The sequence below is a fragment of the Marmota marmota genome, unplaced genomic scaffold (assembly GCF_001458135.2).
Source record: "Marmota marmota marmota unplaced genomic scaffold, marMar, whole genome shotgun sequence".
Lineage (NCBI taxonomy): Eukaryota > Metazoa > Chordata > Mammalia > Rodentia > Sciuridae > Marmota > Marmota marmota.
The window spans coordinates 1,215,669-1,234,875 of record NW_025999873.1 but is presented as its reverse complement, the minus strand read 5'-3'; the positions used below and the strand labels follow the sequence as shown (position 1 = coordinate 1,234,875).

At 36.5% G+C, this 19,207-nt stretch overlaps 1 protein-coding gene across 8 annotated transcripts in view; it reads right to left on the bottom strand.

Annotated features, from left to right (window-relative positions):
• Ulk2 (unc-51 like autophagy activating kinase 2) overlaps positions 1-19,207 on the bottom strand; it is a 104,591-nt gene that overhangs the window by 20,400 nt on the left and 64,984 nt on the right. For 7 of the 8 annotated variants that reach the window (XM_048786259.1, XM_048786268.1, XM_048786274.1 and 4 more), the window contains 6 exons: positions 16,464-16,601; positions 6,668-6,813; positions 4,970-5,050; positions 3,156-3,442; positions 2,657-2,844; positions 2,056-2,159 (listed from right to left, as the gene is read on the bottom strand). In XM_048786259.1, coding sequence (XP_048642216.1) covers positions 2,056-2,159; positions 2,657-2,844; positions 3,156-3,442; positions 4,970-5,050; positions 6,668-6,813; positions 16,464-16,601 — 944 coding nt within the window. The remainder of the gene's footprint in view (positions 1-2,055; positions 2,160-2,656; positions 2,845-3,155; positions 3,443-4,969; positions 5,051-6,667; positions 6,814-16,463; positions 16,602-19,207) is intronic. The other variant, XM_048786266.1, reaches the window with a different exon arrangement.

Below are 19,207 nucleotides of genomic sequence, written 5' to 3'. Positions count from 1 at the left end.
GGTAAATAAGAAGGTAAGATAACTATAAAGAAAACCATGTTTTCTTTTCCTACCGCAGCTTCTTTAAAAGACATAACATACAAAGTAATAATATAATAATGTATCACTGAGTTTCTATATAATAATAACAATAGCACTAAAAAAAGAAAGCAAAAATATAGTACTTAAAGAGGGAAGAATTATTTAGGAGTAATGTTTCTGTTTCACTGGAATCCAATTAGTATAAATCTTAAGTCAACTGTGATAACTTACCATGATTATTATAAGCCCAAAAGCAACTAGGAAGAAAAGAACTAATCAGGCACAGTGGCACATGCCTGTAATCCCAGTGTCTCAGGAAGCTGAGGCAGGAGGACAGCAAATTCAAGTCCAGCCTCAGCAATTTAGCAAGATCTTGACTCAAAATAAAAAATAAAAAGGGTTGGGGATGGGACTCAGTGGAGAGCACTTACAAAGCATGTGTGAGGAGGCACTGGGTTCAATCCTCATCACCACAAAAAATAAATAAAGATACTATGTCCATCTACAATTTTTTTTTTTTGGCGGGGGGGTACAGGGATTGAACTCAGGAGCATTCGACCACTGAGCCACATCCCCAGACCTATTTCGGATTTTATTTAGAGATAGGGTCTCAATGAGTTGCTTGGTGCCTCACTTGCTGAGGTTGGCTTTCAACTTGAGATCTGCCCGCCTCAGCCTCCCGGGCTGCTGGGATTACAGGCATGCATCACCATGCCTGGCCACTCTGTCATTTTAAATAAAGGGCTGGGGATGGAGCTTAGTAGTAAAGCATCCCTGGATTCAATCCTAAAAGGAAGGAAGAAAGGAAGATAGAAGTGACAAGCATCATTAAGGGGACCAAAATATGAAACTAGGAAATATTCACTTAATGCAAAAGGAAAAAAAAAAAAGAAAGAAAAAGAAAACAAGCCAGGCGTGGTGATGTACACCTATAATCCCAGCAACTTGGGAGGCTGAGGTAGGAAGATCACAAAGATCAGCAACTTAGTGAAGCCCTAAACAATTTAGCAAGACCTGGTCATAAGATAAAAAATTAAAAGGAGCTGAGGATGTGACTCAGTGGTTAAGCACCCCTGTGCTCAAGCCCCAGTACCAAAAACTGAGAAAAGAAACCAAAAAGTAAAATGTATAGGTAAAAACAACTGTGTCGATGATACTAACATGTAAACAAATTAAATAATCTAAACAATAGGTGGAGATTATCAGATTAAGGAGACCCAACTCTGTGTTTACAGAGGACATACTTTAGTGTCAACGATACAGCAAGGCTGAAAGTAAAAAAAAAAAAAATGGGAAATGACACCATGCAAACAACCATCATAAGAATTACACCGGCCTTCTCTTCAAAAACCTTGCAGACAAGAAGAGAGCACTGTGAAATATCCCTTTGGATTAGAAACCACATTCAATCAGATATTTTGTTGGCCCAGGTACTTTGTCCTTTAGATATTCAGAAGTGAGTCAATTTAAAAATCAGAGAAAATAAGAACAAAGAAGTTACAATAGACTCCAAATTTTAATATACATAATAATTACCTAGGGATTCCCAGAATCCATCCGCAGAAAATTTGATTAAGCAAGTCTAGGTTAGGGTCTGGAACATCCATTTTGTTTTTGTTTTTGTTTGTGATAAATAGTTCACAAAATCTAGATGTGAGTGTCTATGGATGTAACAGTCAATAAAACAACTATGAAAGGTTTAGAGATCTCAGTAATCAGACCTTTATAGGATCAAGTTGCTGTCAAAGAAATGCTCAGGAGTACATGTGTTTTTAGGCTAACTTTGGCCTATAAAATCTTACTAATAAAAAACATTTTTGGAAGGAATTTCTTCCAATTCAAAGGCTGCTGATCATCAAGATACCAAATAAGCCTCTGTCATCATAGATATGAGATATGACTGCCAATACTTTAAGATTATACATCTGAGTTGTTTTAAGCCACCAGTTTGTGATGATTTATCACAAGAGTAATAAGAAACTAATGCATATACTTACAAATTACCTACCTAAAAAGAAACTAGATTTTTCTTACCTATATCCATAGGCCGTTCTGTATTTAAACTATCAGTGCTGCCCTGGTGTCCACCTAAAGATGCCTTTACTTGTTGATCTGATAACTTCCCAGTACTGACAGATCTAAAAAGAACAGTGATGCTATTAATGGGAAATTCACTTTTTAAAAATAGAAGGGTTAATAGGACATTATAAAGCAAGGACACAAAAAAATCGATGCCAAACAATTCAAGGTAAAGATAAACTTCCATAACAAAAAAGACAGGGGCCGGGGTTGTGGCTCAGCGGCAAAGCGCTCGCCTAGTGCATGCGAGGCCCTAGGTTCAATCCTCAACACCACATAAAAATAGATGAATGAAGCAAAGGTATTGTGTCCAACTATAAGTAAAAAATAAATAAATAAAATAAAAGACAGAAATAAAATGTTCAAATTCAGGGAAAAGCTCTGTATTCACACAGTTATAGTAAGTTTTCGGACCTTCTGAAGTACACCATGTGCATTAACAATCATATAGCTTATGCTGGCTACTAATGTAGTCTGGTTGCTTTTATAACAAAAATGTACTTATTTTGCTATTTCAGTTTTCATTTTTAAGATTAGAGAAGAAACAATATCTTACCTGCCAAACACTGCTTTGTTCTGTTGTTCAAATCGATGCCTCTCACTTCCTTGTACCAAAAGGCAATGGGAACATTCCCGTGGGTCATTCCCATCTTTGGACTGCCCTTCAGCAGGCCCATGACGAGTAACCAAGGCTAACAGGTTGGAAGATGCTTGTGTTTTAGGGATTTTGAAAGGAGCTGTGGTCTAAACAAACATATGTAAACTAGTTAATATGATGTATAAATTTTGGCAGGCTTTTAAGTTAGTCAGACTGGATTCAAACATTGGCTCTTCCATTTACAGCCTGTGTGATCTTGGACAGTTCTTTAAGCTCTCTAAATCTCAATTTCCTTTTCTGAAGACTAATGAGATCATGCACATAAAGCATTCAACAAATATTTACACGGTGTCTGGTGCATAGTAAGTAAGTGCTCATTAAAATTATGGTTATCTTATATTCTTTCCATAAAGTACTAAAGCAGTTCATGATCTACAAAAAGATTTAAGGAACACACCTTAGTAGGAGAACCAATGATTGTTGGTAAAGGAGTTTTAAAGAACCAATCAGAACTCCGTGGAGAAGATCCCATATGCTTGGTGGGAGATGTTCCAAGGCTGCCAGGCCGACTGGGCTGAGGTGAGTAGTTGTATCCAGCCCCAGTATGGGATGGGCACACAGGGTCAGAGTGCTGTTTTCTTAGCTTCTGTTTGTTCTGATAGATGTCAGTAAGGGTAGGGGCGCTCTGCAGTCTAGCACCCAATAAGAGAGACTGTGGTGACTGAGCCTGTGGCACTGGAGAACCTACCAAGAAAACGAATGAAAAGGTTAACCAATAGTGAAGTATACAGCAAAAACTTAGGAAACAAGAGGGCAAGTTTTAAAATGAGAATTCTGATGAATGTCTTATTCTTTTTAAAGTATTTTTAGTTGTAGATGGGACACAATAGTTTTATTTATTTATTTTTATGTGATGCTGAGGATCAAACCCAGTGCCTCACACGTACTAGGCAAGTGCTCTATCTCGGAAATACATGCCGGGCATGAGATGAAATATATTGATGATGAATATATGAGCTATTTTTGTCAAGAGCTAACAACTCAGATTAATACAAGGTCTAAAGGGATTATGTAGTAAATAGTTAAAGTTAATGAAAACAACAAACGGCAACATTAAATTTCTGTTCTTGTTTTTTTTGTTTGTTTTGTTTTGTTTTTTTGGTACTGGGGATTGAACTCAGAGGCACTCAACCTCTAAGCCACATCCCCAGCCCTATTTTGTATTTTCTTTAGAGACAGGGTCTCACTGAGTTGCTTAGTGCCTTGCTAAGTTGCTGAGACTGGCTTTGAACTCGCAATCCTTCTGCCTCCTGAGCCTCTGGGATCACAGGCATATGCCACAGCACCTGGTTATTGGTTCTTTTTAGTTATCTATAATGATTCATTTTAACATAATTTTAAACACAGAATATAATTTGCTCTAATTCAGTCTCCAGTGCTTCCCTTTTCCTTCTTCTCCTTCCTTCCCTCTATTCTATTGATCTTTCTGCTATTATTATTTTTTTAATTAGTGTCTTGTGGATTCACATGAGATTCACTGTGGTATATTCATATACGTACATAGGAAAGTTAGGTCAGATTCATTCCACTGTCCTTCCCTTATTCCATCCCTCTCCCTCCCTCTCAATCCCCTTCCTAAACTCCATGATCTTCTGTTTTGATGGAATTCCCACCTCCCCCCATCTTTTAATTTTCCCCCTTTTTTTGGATTAACTTCCACATATCAGAAAAAAAAAATTCACCCTTTAATTTTCTGAATCTAGTTTATTTCATTTAGCATGATAGTCTCCAGTTCCATCTATTTACCAGCAAATGCCATAATAAAATTTCACTTTCTAAATTATCATCTGTAACAATGACCAAAATTTATCTAATTGTCTAATTCCTTTGACTATTTTCTTTATTTTTTTAATATATATGTTTTTATGGCTTTACTTTATTTATTTTTAATGTGGTGCTGAGGATCGAACCCTGTGCTAGGCAAGCGCTCAAGATTCTAAAAATCAGGGGCTGGGGTTGTGGCTCAGTGGTAGAGCGCTCGCCTAGCATGTGCGAGGCCCTGGGTTCGATCCTCAGCACCACATAAAAAAATAAAATAAAGGTATTATGTCCATCTACAACTAAAAAACATTTAAAAAAAAGATTCTAAAAATCAGGATAGCATTGGAAATATTTCTTACCAATGCTGTCCTTTTGATAAGGCTAGAAATACAAAATAAGTCCATTCATAATAAAATTCAAATTTCTAATATACCAAATGTATTTTCCTACCTGAAGAGTTTCTACTTCTGGATTCATGGCCCTGAGAATGTCCACAACAGCACTGACTAAACTGCTCAGGAATGGTACCAACTATGAAGTGAGACATGGAGAAAAGAAGAATAAATTATTCAAAAAACTAATTAAGAATGGAAACAGGCAATGCATGCAAAAATTGCTTGGTACATAATTTGCAAAAATTATCAAAAATTTAGTTGAACCAGTACTTACTGAATAACCAATATGCTAGGCAGTAGGTAAGCTAAGATAAAAAGTACCATATACATCCATCCTTGAAACAAAATCATTAGGAAAAAAGTCTAAATAAATAAATAAATGTCTATATAGACATGTAAGAGTTTATACAAAGTGCTTGGGGATTGTGGAGCTGCAGGACACAGATGACAGCCCAGCAGCTGTCCCTATGGATTCACATTTGTCTGAAGCCAGGCTTCCCCCAGGGGTCAACAACTGATTCAGGCATGTTGAGAGTGGGTCATAGAATGCCTCTGACAGACCAGTGCTTAGGGCTATTCCCATAGTATGGTTAAAACTTTCTTAGACCTATGCTATAGTCTCAGACTTTTCTTGCCTTATTGTCTCCCTTATTACCCTCCTTTCCCAGATGTCAGACCTGAATCTTGGTCTGAGGACCCTCCCTGGCTCCCTACTTCCCTCAGCCTCTTACATACCTAATACCTTCTTTGCATCCACCTTCCCGAAAACCCAAACTGACACAGAGGGAGAATCAGGGACAGTACCAGGGAATTTAAACAGACAAGAGGCATATCTAAAACAAGAAGGAGCAATGTCCTGGTGATAAAGCAATAAGCAGAGATTAGATACTAAGGACCTTTTCACTGACATGCAAGGATAATCTTTGTCTTTGGAGACCCTGGAGTGCCAAGATTTTGTTTAAAGATTTTTCAGCTGAAATCACTGCAACAAGTGATAAGGCAATTTAAACATTACACACACACACACACACACACACACACACACACACACACCCCACACATCATCTTGGGGTTCCTGGGGGACTACCTACAACCCTGCTCTGTCTACTAAGATTTCAGCAGCTTTAACTATAGATGGGGCTCCTCTGTACCATCTGTTCTTCCCACTACCTCATGGTGTTTCTCACAGATACTGCCCTCAGTGGCTTTGTTCTCACACATTTTCTGAGTTTGAGCATTCTGACTCTTACATTTCACTATTTGGTCTCTTTGGTTTTCGGCTTGGTAGGGTTTCTTTTGTTGCTTTGTTTAAGGTTCTGTTTCCAAAATCATTTTCTAGGCAAAATGGGGAGATATGTAACAAAGCTGCTACTATACTCCTATTAGAGCTGGAAGGTGTGTAGTGAATGTGACTCAGAGATGCAATGTTAATTCTCATGTGTCTGAGCAATAAGAAAGATAGGCATTTTATGCACTTTAATCTAGAGTTTCTAACATTGTATTTGGATGCCAAAGCCAATGAGGATGCTTTTGACATGTAAAATTAATTTATATTATTATATTTTCAACATCAATCCTAACAGATTTATGTAGAGATTCTCAAGGGGGAACTGGGAATAGGGTAGTGGAGGAGGGATGGCCTCAAATCAGCTCAGAATCACTGCCATGATGAATCAATGTCCCTAAAAATAATATTTCATACCAAATTTGTTACAGAGAAGATTAAAAAACAATTGCTTTAAACTCTCCTTACCCAAAGGGGAAGGTGAATAAGGCCTAGAAGACCCAATAGACAGTCTTCGTCCAACTGTCTGAGCTGTGTCTGCTGGTGCAGGGGAGCCAGATCCCAACCGGAGGAAGCCCATGGGACTGGTGTTAGACCTTCGTACCACAGCAGATCTAAAGAGAAAAAGAGAATTATTCCTTCTCTGGCAGGTTCTAGGATTTCTTCTTTATTTCTGTTTTTTTTTTTCCCCTCCCTGAAATTTTCTAACAATAAGCCACAAAGAAGAGCTTTTAAAAACAGGTAACAGTCACATGGAACAAATATAAAATATAAAATGATATAAGGTAAAGTCTACCTATCCCCACTGATAAATTCTAAATATTTTCCCAATCTACTGGAAAGGTTACCACTGTTTTTTATAGTGTATCTTTCCTGAGTTCCTTAATGTACACACAAGCACTTTCACCTTGTTTCAACACCAAAGGTGATATATTACATACCAATTATTTTCTTTTTTGGGTGGGGGGCAGTTACCAGAGATTGAACTCAAGGGCACTGGACCACTGAGCCATGTCCTCAGCCCTATTTTGTGTTTTATTTAGAGACAGGGTCTCATTGATTTGCTTAGCACATCACTGTAGCTGAGGCTGGCTTTGAACTCACAATCTCCTGCCTCAGCCTCCCGAGGCGCTGAGATTACAGGCGTGCGCCACCGTACCTGGCTACCAATTATTTTCAATCTTCTGGGTCTTAGGTCCAAAGATCCCAGAGCATTTTGTTTATGTAACCTTATGTATTGATCTTAATGTATTCAAAATAAAATTCAGAAATTTAAAATTTTATAAATTCACTAAAAATAATTAACATTACATTTAATATAATATTATGAAAATATGTATTTTTCCAGAACAAATTAGCATGACATTATTATACATTTCTGCAAATCTCTAATATCTGGTTTAACAGAAGACATTTGGATTCTCACAACTGATTCTGCAGTCTGTTACACAATATGTCATTCTAAGGTAAGTTTTCCATGAAGAAGATCCAGCCTAACACACATATGTACAGAAAAAGGAAGGAGTATTTCAGTCTTTTCAAATCAATGATACTCTTCTTTTTGATACTAAACCAAACCTCAATAAGTGTTGGTTTTATCTAAAAGATTAGTTTGGTTGCAATGGGGAATCTGAAACTATCTCCTTGAACTCTTTCTTTTTTTAACAAGGGATTGAACCCAGGGGCACTTAACCACTGAGCCACATCTCTAGCCCTTCTTTATATTTTATTTAGAAACAGGGTCTTGCTGAGTTGCTTAGGGCCTAAGTTGTTGAGGCTGGCTTTGAACTTGTGATCCTCCTGCCTCAGCTTCCTGAGCTGCTGGGATTACAGGTGTTATGGGCCAAATTATATGTGCCTTGACCAGACAAAATCCATTTTACCCCAAGACTCCATTTAATAAAAGAAATGCTTCTCCTATGAGAAAACACTGCCTCTGCCACCTCCTGCTGAGCACACACATAACAATGTATGGCAGTTAAAAAAATTTTTATGTATTATTAAGAAATGCATTTCTAAGATGTTCTTTTTTTGTTCCCATTTTTCTTGGGCAGTATACTATACCCCGAACTGGATCAATCAGACCTACTTCCTAGGCTGCTATGATGTTGACTTACTGGTAGCTTGTAGGTTTTGGCTATAAAGAAGATACCCTGCCTTGTGCAAGGGGTCAAGGGGAGCAAAGTCGACTTGGTCACTGTCCCTTGGCCTGCAAACGAATAAAGTCCCATGTCCTGCTTCAAGACTGATTCGGTGATTTATTTCAAACATACTACAACATTTAGTCAGGGTTATGGCTTCCAGGCACACAGGGATTTAGAGGCGCTCTCCTTTCTAGTTGTGGGATCTCTTGGTCTTCTGAGGGTCTAGGCTTTCTGTAGTGACCGACTTGAGCCTGCCCATGAGGGAGGATGTGCAACTGCATGTGTCTGGAGGTACCTCATCTGTTCTCTCCTTTTGATGTTTCGTAGGGTGTATGAGGAGATCCAGGGCTGTGACCCAGAGGGCCGATAAACAGACTGTGATCTTCATGGTCTGACATCTGGGTATTGGAGGAAAGAGTGTCTTATCCATGCTCTGTCTCTTACCTAAATCCAGAGAGCCAGTAAATAGACCATGGTGACAGTCTGGTGTCTGGGGGATGGAAGACAGGATATTGGTCTGTTTGTACATGTCTGTCTCTGTTGGTCCACATCTGTTTCTTGTTTGTTCATGAATTTTTGCCTATTGTTTTAATTGTTAGCCTTGTCATGGGAAACCTAATCCAAACCTGGCCTGATTACCAACTGAGAAAAAAATGGTTAAAAAGCCCTAGCTCACTAAAGCTTACATTGGAAAGTGAACAACTGCTGACAGACTCAGCAGGGGACCAATCTGAAAACTTCTCCCTGGCTACAGCTGAGGGAGAAAAATGATTTCAGGGTTGTCTTTCTCTGTCACTCTCTTTCTCACTCTCTCATGCTAAAATAATTAACGGCCATATCATTTTGTCTAGGAAAAAACTCTCAGGCCTACATTTGGCTTTTGCCTCTTAGTCAACCCCAGATATTCACAGAAAACTCCAAAACCTTAAAGGATTTGCAGTCATGAATACCTCTCAACTATTAGAGGCAGCCCAAAGGTTTTTCAACAATCATGACAGCCCAGCTGATAAAGCTGCACAACACCAGGATAAAAATTTTGGTGGCTGCTGTCCAAGAGACCAGACAAATCAGTTTAGAATCAGATTTGATAGAGAGAAAGAAAGAAAGAGAGAGAGAGAGAGAGAGAGAGAGAGAGAGAGAGAGACACACACACACACACACACAGATAGACAGACAGACAGACAGACTTCTGGGCCCCTATGAGTCCACAAGCCCTCATTTCTTTTTTCGAACTCTTTTCACCTCTGATGAGCAAGACCACAGAGGACAGAGGCCTGGTAGGCTTTTAAAATTCTGTATTTTTTGAGCTCATAATTTTGATCCAGCATGCCTAGGTTAATGTGTTTTTCTGATCAGACCTATTTTATCCAACTATAGAGGTTCTTTTTTACATTCTGCTTCATTCAGAGGCCAGTTTTGTTTTTTTGTTTTTTTCAGATTTGGTATATCCATTGGACAGAATAGGCACAATGCCTAAATCCAACGGAAATGTTTTATTTTGAAATCCTACGAAAAATAAATAAATGCACTCTGTCATAAATCATATTCATCTTCATACTAGCCCAGTAGCAAAATGTAACGTTTAAGCTTCTTTGCACAGGAAGGAGCCCATGAAGAAAGAATAAAGTGTCTAAAACCTTCTAAAGTCACAGGCCAATTTACAAAGGTTAGCTCTCAATCTAATAGGTTGGTGTGAGTATACTATGCATACAACCAGAGATATGAAAAACTGAGCTCTATATAGGTAAAAATTGTAAGGCATTCCACTGTTATGTATAAATTTAAAAATTAATTAATTCAAAAAAATAAGCTACAAGGCCTTTGTTTTGTGTGTGTGTGTGTATATATATATATATACCAGTTAATTTTCATGTCTACATGTGTTTAGAAAATATAAAAGGGTTTTAAATTGCTTTGTGCCATCATTGGGAAAAAGGTAACGAAGAGTTAGAAGTCCCAACAGGTATAAACAAATAAAAGTCAAGATATCTTTAAAGTTACTAACTCACAGTTTGTATTTTTTTTTTCTAGATGGTCAAACAACTGATAAATTGTTGATGTCTACAAAATGTCTAATATCCATTGTTTCTAGGATTTTTCTTCAATAAGGAAGAGATGGCTGATGCTGTTCAATACACTTGTCTGATATCTTGGTTTTTAAAAATAAGTAAATTAGATTTGACACACCTGAGATTAATCATAAATGTATTTGTTAAAAACATCTGATTAATTTACAAAGTTAAAATACTGTTACTCTTAACTCCTTAAATTCCATAGGGTAATATAATTAAATATTATTGGTATTTTCACAAACTGATAATAAAAAAATGTTCTAGGTATTAAAATATATTTAATAAAATATGGGAAAAAACACTTCTAGGTAAGAAAGTCTTTATGTGGTAAAAATAAAGTTGTAATACATCTACATAAACAAGAGAGTCTAATTAAGTGATAAAAAGGTCTGTATAAATAAAAGGCAAATTTAAAAAAAAAAAAAGGTTTGTGTGTAACTAAGTTGATTATAAGTAACACAAATCAGTTAAAGCTCCAGGTTTTTCCCCAAGATCAAATATTAATGTACTAATATAAACCAAAGTTTAATCTGTTAAAATAACAAGAATTTCTTAAAACATTAATTTACTCCTAACATTGTGTCTGTTATATTTCATTCTCTAGAGCAACTAGTCTGAAAAAATTAGGGTTTGTACAACTCTGATTAAACAACAACTATTATTTTAGAGTATTATACATTACAAAGTCTAAATTTTCTTTAAAAGCTAAACTAGGTTAATAAAAAACATCAATGTAATTATGATGCTATTAATCTTCTTTACATATTAAATGTATTCATATCTTCCAGGTATACACGTCTTTAAAGTAAAAGGTTTAAAAGAGCATTTGGGAGCATTTATAAAATGGTATCTAAGAAAGAGGCAAAGATCAGTGGTTGAGTGCTCACCTTGCACATATGAGGCACTAGGTTTAAACCTCAGCACCACATAAAAATGAAATAAAGATATTGTGTACACCTACAACTAAAAAATAAATATTTTTTTAAAAAGAGCATTTTATCAAGCTGGTGTTCTCCAAACTGAAGTAGTCTGTAATTGTAATTTTAGGCTTATAAAAATAAGAAGTTTAATTGGAGATTTATTTATATCATTTAATATTCTGTAATCAATGTTCTGTGATCAAGGGGATATAAAAAATTTAAAGGTATTTTCAAAAGACAATGAGAGATTGATCTGTTTAAAGGTTAAAAATGTAAAACAAAAATATTTTGCCACTTTTCCACACAAAAGAAAAACTTAAAAGCTCTCTCAGCCTTTGATTCATGTTTTAAATATAATGTTATATTGTGTTAACTAACATTTATATAGACTCAGGAAACAATATTATGTAAACTTTATAAAATGGATCTAAGAAAGAGGCAAAGATCAACTTCAGAACTAGAACGCTTCACCTAAGATTTGTGAAGAACCCCACCTTACCGGAGTAAAGGTTCTGCCTCCCACCTTACTACATGTTAGAATGGCTTCAAAATAGGCCAGGCTTCAGCTCATTTAAAGTTATATTCAAAAGATTGATATTTATTGTAAAAATTATTGTGATCTCAAACAGGGGATATAACATATAACCAGCCAAGGTTCAAGATTGTATACAAACTAAATATGCTTTTAGTCTTGTTAATTTCATTTTAAATTTTCCTTGCAAACTTTAACTGCTATCTGCTAATGCCTTATAATAACCTAAGTTAATATGAGATATTAGGCCATCATCTATAGACAGTATATAATGCTAACTTCCAGTACTAATACAGACCCCAATTAAATAAAAGGGGTAAAAATGACTGTAAAGTTTTAAACATTAAATTTAAAGCCCAGTATTCATACATTAAGACTTGTAGGACTGGCTTGCTGGATGTTTAAGACCAAGGCTTAAAGATTAAGGTTAAAATAAAAAGGGCCAACAAAACCAATATTTGGTTCTTGCCCTCTGAGTCAGCTTGAATCCAGGGGACAAAGGAACTTTTCATCAACTCTGGGTCACATGAACCTCCCAATCAGGGAGATTACTAGGACCCCAAAAAAGAAAGCTAATCAGTGCCCATACTGCAAAAGAGGAGGATAACTGGAAAATGCAGACATCCCTGACGCTTCCAAGGGAAGCCACATGGTCAGCAAAACCTTGAGTTATCCTGGTGGATGGCACTAGCAGAACTAAAGGCTGCTCATAAGTTCCCCAGAGTGACCCACAAGGGAACAAGTAACCCCCAAGGAACAAGGTTAATTTGACCAGCTTCATCTTAAGCACCTAACAAAAAAACAGTTAAAACCAAAACACAGCCATTCCTGGACACTTATAAAACTACAGTTATCTTAATGTAACTTAGAATGTACACTTGGGTTAGCCCCCCCAAGAATAAATGAGACTGGAGGTGACAAAAGAGATTCTTAGGCAGGAGTGCCTGATAACTATCAAGAAAAACTGCCAGAGTCAGGAGTTTTTAGTCAGTTTAAGGCCTACAGATCTTCCCAACCTCCTACACAGATAGGCTTAATCAATGTTTGCTAGTATAATTATCTAGCCCTAAGTAACAAAGATAAGGGACCCCTATTAACCACACAGGTTGTGACAATAAAATATTTTATAAAAATCAGATGACATTAAGCAATTTAACCAAATGTTGTGTTTACTTTCCTGATAACTCTGGCAATGTTAAAGATTTACTTCCCAAATAAAGGCCATGTTAGGCTTTGTTAGGCCTTGTGATGGGAACAATTTCTCAGCTCTTCCACATCCTAAGGAAGAGATTATTGATTTCTATCATCTTTGTGATATTCATTGACATGTTCCAGATGCCCCAACATTTAATCTCATTTCAGTACTAATGTCTTTTTGTTTCTCTCTCATAGAAGCACCCACCCCTAGATGACTTTACAACCTGTTCTTCCCGAACCAGACTTTTAGCGTGGACCCCTTGACTGAACTGATTTCTAAAAGGGGACTCCAAACTGATTGCCCCACCCCACATCACCCCCTCTCAGCTCAAAGCAGCAAGAGCAGTCATCGTCCTTTTCTCCACAGCATGAAAAATTCCCTAAAATTAGGAAAAGTAGACAAAAGAAAACAAAAATTAAAGAGTCAGTCAGTGTAGATATGTAATCAGATCAGATCACAAAAATAGAGGCCAGTTTGAGTCCAAAAATTTAGAAATTGCCTCTGGGGGATTAAAATGTTAATGCCTCCAGAGCCTTTCTTCCACACTTACCAAGATAACCTGCTCCTGTTGCTAAGTCTCTACAACAGGTTCAACTTAAAGCTCATAAATTCCTTTGAGAAAACCAGCCCCAAGAGACTACGTATCTCCAACAACCATTCTAGCCAGAAGACTAGTCTACATCAAATGGTTCCAAAAAAAGAAGAACTAACATCCAGCTGGAGGGGACCTTATTCAGTTACTACCCCGAAGGACTCATAGCATGGTTTCACACCTGAGTCAAGACAACAAAAATGTCTCCTGCAGAAGATGGACAGCCCTCTGAGACCCCAACCACCCTCTAAAGATAAAACTGAAAAAAAATGATAATCATGTTTTTCCTCTTGTTCAGATTATGTTACAAGGCCCAAACTGCTAAAACAACATATTTTGTTAGTCAAGTAATATATATATGTGTGGCCATTATAATCCCTTACATAATCAGAAGGTAAATCAAGGGTTTGATTTTTTTTCCAGAAAAGGGGAGAATGCTATGCCTTGACCAGACAAACTCCATTTTACCCTGAGACTCCATTTCATGTAAGAAATGCTTCTCCCATGAGAAAATCCCACCTCTGCCACCTCCTGCTGAGCACACCCTGACAATGCAGGGTGGTTAAAAAATGTTTCTGTTATTCTTATACAATGTATTATTAAGAAATGCATTTCGGGCTGGGGTTGTGGCTCAGTGACAAAACACTTGCCTCACACATGTGAGGCACTTGGGTCCAAACCTCAGCACTACATAAAAATAGACAAAATAAAGATATTGTGTCCATGTATAACTAAAATATATTTTTAAAAAGAAAGAAATGCATTTGTAAGATGTTCCTTTTTAATTCCCATTTTTCTTGGGCAGTGTACTGTACCCTGAACTGAATCATTCAGACCCACTTCCTAGGTTGCTATGTATTGAATTACTGGTAGCTTGAGGGTTTTGACTGTAAAAGAGATACCCTGCCTTCTGCAAAGGGTCAAGGCGGGCAAAGTCAACTTGGTCACTTGGCATACCAGTGAATAAAGTCCCATATCCTGATTCAGGACTGCCAGTGATTTATTTCAAATGTGCTACAACACAAGAATACGGGCCACCATACCCAACCTCCGTGAACTCTTGCACTGTTACATTAAACTTCATTGTTCTGCAAAGTATCTTTTACTCTGAATGAACCTTTTATCTGTTCAATGATTTTTTTAACATTCATCATTTGGATAATAATGGTTCATTTAATTATGCAGATATTCCAAATATTTAATGTCAAAAAGTCACATTCATACCAAAATGTCACCATCAATGTTAACAGAAATGTCTGGCAAGACTCTTCTGATCACAAGATCTTCTGATCTTCAAGATCACAGGGGTTAATATAAGTTTTCCAAAATTCTACTTTTTACTTGAATGCTCCAATTTTATCACTGACATTTATTGTCACTTATGCCACTACATGGCATATGCCTGTAATACCAGCAACTCAGGAAACTGAGGCAGGAGACTCACAAGTTGAGGCAAGCCTGGGTAATTTAAGACCCTGTCTCAAAGTGAAAAACAGAAAGGACTGGCATAGCTCTGTGGTAGGGTATCCCCAAGTTTAATCCCTAATATCACCAAAAATTTTAAAAAGACATTTATTGTCACTTGTTTTCTCCAAAGTAATAAAACTTAGTTTATGTTTACAAAACAACTGCTAGAAACATATCATAGTTTGTCAGTCATTCATTGAAGTAAAAAGAGTGCTCTATAAAAAAAAGTGATTATTTAGCTTACAATCATACCAGTGCTTTTCCTAAAACTACTGTAATAGCAAAAGTGCTTTATATGCACATTCTATTCAATGATTGTGGTTTTCAATGAGAATTAATTTAGTCCTTTAATAATTTGTCAAGGACATTCCTTTATAACACAAGTATGTGGTGGTAAAGAGCCTAAATACTGACAGTACAGTTGAGTGTCATCACCCTGGTTCAAGTTAAGGCACCAGCAGTATTACTCATCTTTGTTTTCTGCATCATCAGTGCATGTATCATGCAGTGAAAAAAGGAAACAATGTCCTAGCACTATTATGAAAACACTGTTAACCTCATGGGTCACTACTTGATATACTATAACCATTCTTTTTTTTTTTCTTTTTCATTTTATACTATACTATAGTAATTTTTCTGCCTCAATACAGAGCTTCCTTACCCTTTAGGAACAGAAGATACATAGGAATCCATTGTCTTAGATGAATTATAGCAAATCAGTGAGCAGTTGGTGGGCAGTTGGCTTCTTTTTCATTCTTTGCTATCATAACAGTTAATAACTTTTTATATATACAATTTTATATTCATAGGCTATATATCTAGAATATGTAACTGACTAGGTACATGTATATGTACAATAAGTTACCAGAAGTTGAAGTGCTAATTCCTCCACTCTACTTGAGTTCTCTGAGATTCAGGTCTCTCTGGGGCTAGAGGCATAGTGATTCTCATTCTGTCAGAATCCTTGATTACATGCACATTTACGTCTGCCTGCTAAAGCAGGAACCCTTCCTCAGTCCTCTTCATTTCCAAAAAATTTACTGGAAACTGTCACCAATAAATATTTTTTTTCTTATTTTGCTTATTTTTGTGGACTCAGACTTTGTTATTCTTTTACTATCATCTTAATGGGGTCTCAAAATGGGAAATAAACAATATATAAATAATTTACTGCAATTTGGGATTTCATTTTTTAACAAGCTCTTTCTCAAATTCTCAAAAGTAATTATACCTGTGGGCAAATATATTTATATATTTGAAATTAACAGATTTTCAGTAAGAAAAATACAAGGTTTTTAAAGAAACAAATTTTAAAAAAGGAATCCAGACACTGCCTTACCTTGGAGAACCATGCGGATTTGTGCCAGAGCTGGCAGTAGATGTTAGATTCTGTTCAATGCGTTGATAATTCCTTATTTGAGTAGGAACTGGAATTGGGGCTGTTTCACTGTGAGGTGACATAGTTGGTTGACACTGCCTGCCACCATAATTTATCAAAAAAGGAAAGAAGTATCAGAAAGACTGCTTTTCTTTCATTTGACCTGTCAGTGATAGAAAATTCTAGAAAGAGCCAAAATGATCACTTCTGTGTGTGAACAAGAAATAATCTTGTTAAAAATTAAAAAATCCAATACACATCCACACCAACATCCACACATATATACATCTTCATCTATAACTCTCTTGGCATTCATGTGCATATTAAGAACTAAGAATTCTATCACAAACCTGGGGAAAAATTCCCTTACAACAGGCAAAGTCAGCAAGATTTTCATCCACTCACAGTGTGCTTTTCATTAACATATGAAAGGAAAAAAATTCCATGAATAAGAATTCAAGAGCAGAGATGACTGGAATGTTTACAAGTCATGCATGGAGTAAACATTCTCAAGGAACTCTTCTTAAAGACTGAAAATATTGTATAACTCTCAAAACATAGAACTACCAGGAAGTCCACATTTTATAACTCTCAAAGCGTAGAGATGATCTGAGGTCTACATTTAACTGTCAGTTATTTGGTTTCTTTAATAGCTTCTTACTTTTCATAAATTCAGAAATAGTATGTCCTCAGACGACTTTCAACTTGTTTTACAACATATCCAGAAATATATTAAGGATAATACTGGGCCTTAAGAAAGATGATTTATTTCATTCTTCTATCCTACAATTCTAAAAAAGAGACATGCATCTCACTTTTTCTCAATTATAATTCAGACATAACGGGATTAAGCTGGGCACAGTAGTGCATGCCTATAATCCCAGCAATTCGAAAGGCTGAGGCAGGAGAATTGCAAGTTCAAGACCAGACTCAGGAACTCAGAAAAACCCTGTCTCAAATTTAAAAATAAAAATGACAGCCAAGTGTAGTTCCAAGTACCAACAAATTAAAAATTATATGTATATTTATATATATACACACACACACACACACACACACACACACACACACATACCCAATCACACAGCTGTCATTCAAACAAACAATATGGTTATTTTCTGAAGTATTACTTTAGAACTTTTTGAACCATTAAAAAGTATTTTATATTGAAATAACAATTTCATCTGTAGCACAGATGTTAGTTGTTTTTCAATATTTATTTACCCATTATTTCTTATTAACAGAACTCAGAATGTATTGATGTAATATGTATCTAGTTAAATGACATCATATCCCTAACTCCCTTATAGCCAAGGGTAGCCACGTGTTTCTTAGCCAATGAGATGCAAATGGAAGTATTTTGTGCATTATTCCTTCTTCCTGCCCAGAATGTAAGTATGCTTGCTGGAGCTTTAGCAGCTACCTTGGAACCACAAAGAAAAGGTCAAGAGAACTCAAGATATTTAACTCAAGATATTCTCTTTCACAGAAACAAAGGCAACAACTATTGATCTTGGCTTTTTTATTTATTTTTTTTAGTAATATACAACACCAGGATACACCCTGAAATTATCACAAAAGCATGGAATACAATTCACTCCAACTCAGTCCCCAGTACTTCTCACCCACATCTAGCTCCCCTCCCTCCACTCAATGGATCCCTCTTCAATCCATTTACATTTTTTTTTTAATTATTGTCCTGTGAATACACCCTATGCTGGGACCCACTGTACATATCCACACACATAAAAAAGTTCATCAGATTCATTCCACTGTACTTCACTTTTCTTTTCCCTTCTTTCTCCCTTTGCCTACTCTACTTATCTTTCCTCTATTTTGATGAAATTCTCTCTCCTTTTTTTTCTTAATTCCCATCCCCTCTTTTTATTTTGGATTAACTTCAACATATTATAGAAAACATTCAACCTTTCAAGTTTTGGGAACTGGCTTATTACACTTAAGGTCATGATGTCATTTTTCATTATGGGTAATATTCCACTGTGCATATACATCACATTTTCTTTATCCATTCATCTGTTGAAGGGCACCTAGGTTGGTTCCACAGCTTGGCTATTATGAATTGTGTGACTATAAACATTGATGTGGCTGCATCACTGTAATATACTAATTTCTAATCTTTTGGATATATATGGAGGAGTGGGATAGCTGGGTCATATGGTGGTTCCATTCCTAGTTTTTTGAAGATTCTCCATACTTCTGTCCAGGGTGGCTGTACTAATTTGCAGTCCCCACAAACAATGTATGAGTGTACCTTTTCCCCCACATTCTCAGCAGTATTATTTGTAATTGCCATTCTGGCTGGAGTGAGATGAAATCTCAATGTAGTTTTGATTTGCATTTTCCTAACTGCTAGAGATGCTAAATATTTTTTCATATATTTCTTCTTTTGAGAATTATTTATTTTCCATTGCGGGGAGTTACCGGACATTGAACTCAGGGGCACTTAACCATTGAGCCACATCCCCAGCTCTATTTTGTATTTTATTTAGAGACAGGATCTCACTGAGTTGCTTAGTGCCTCGCCATTGCTGAGGCTAGCTTTGAACTCACCATCCTCCTGTCTCAGCCTCCCAAACCACTGGGATTACAGGCATGTGCCACTGCACCTGGTTCTTTTCCATTTATTGATTGGGTTACTTGTTTTTTTGGTGTTGAGTTATTTGTACACTCTGGATATTAATGCC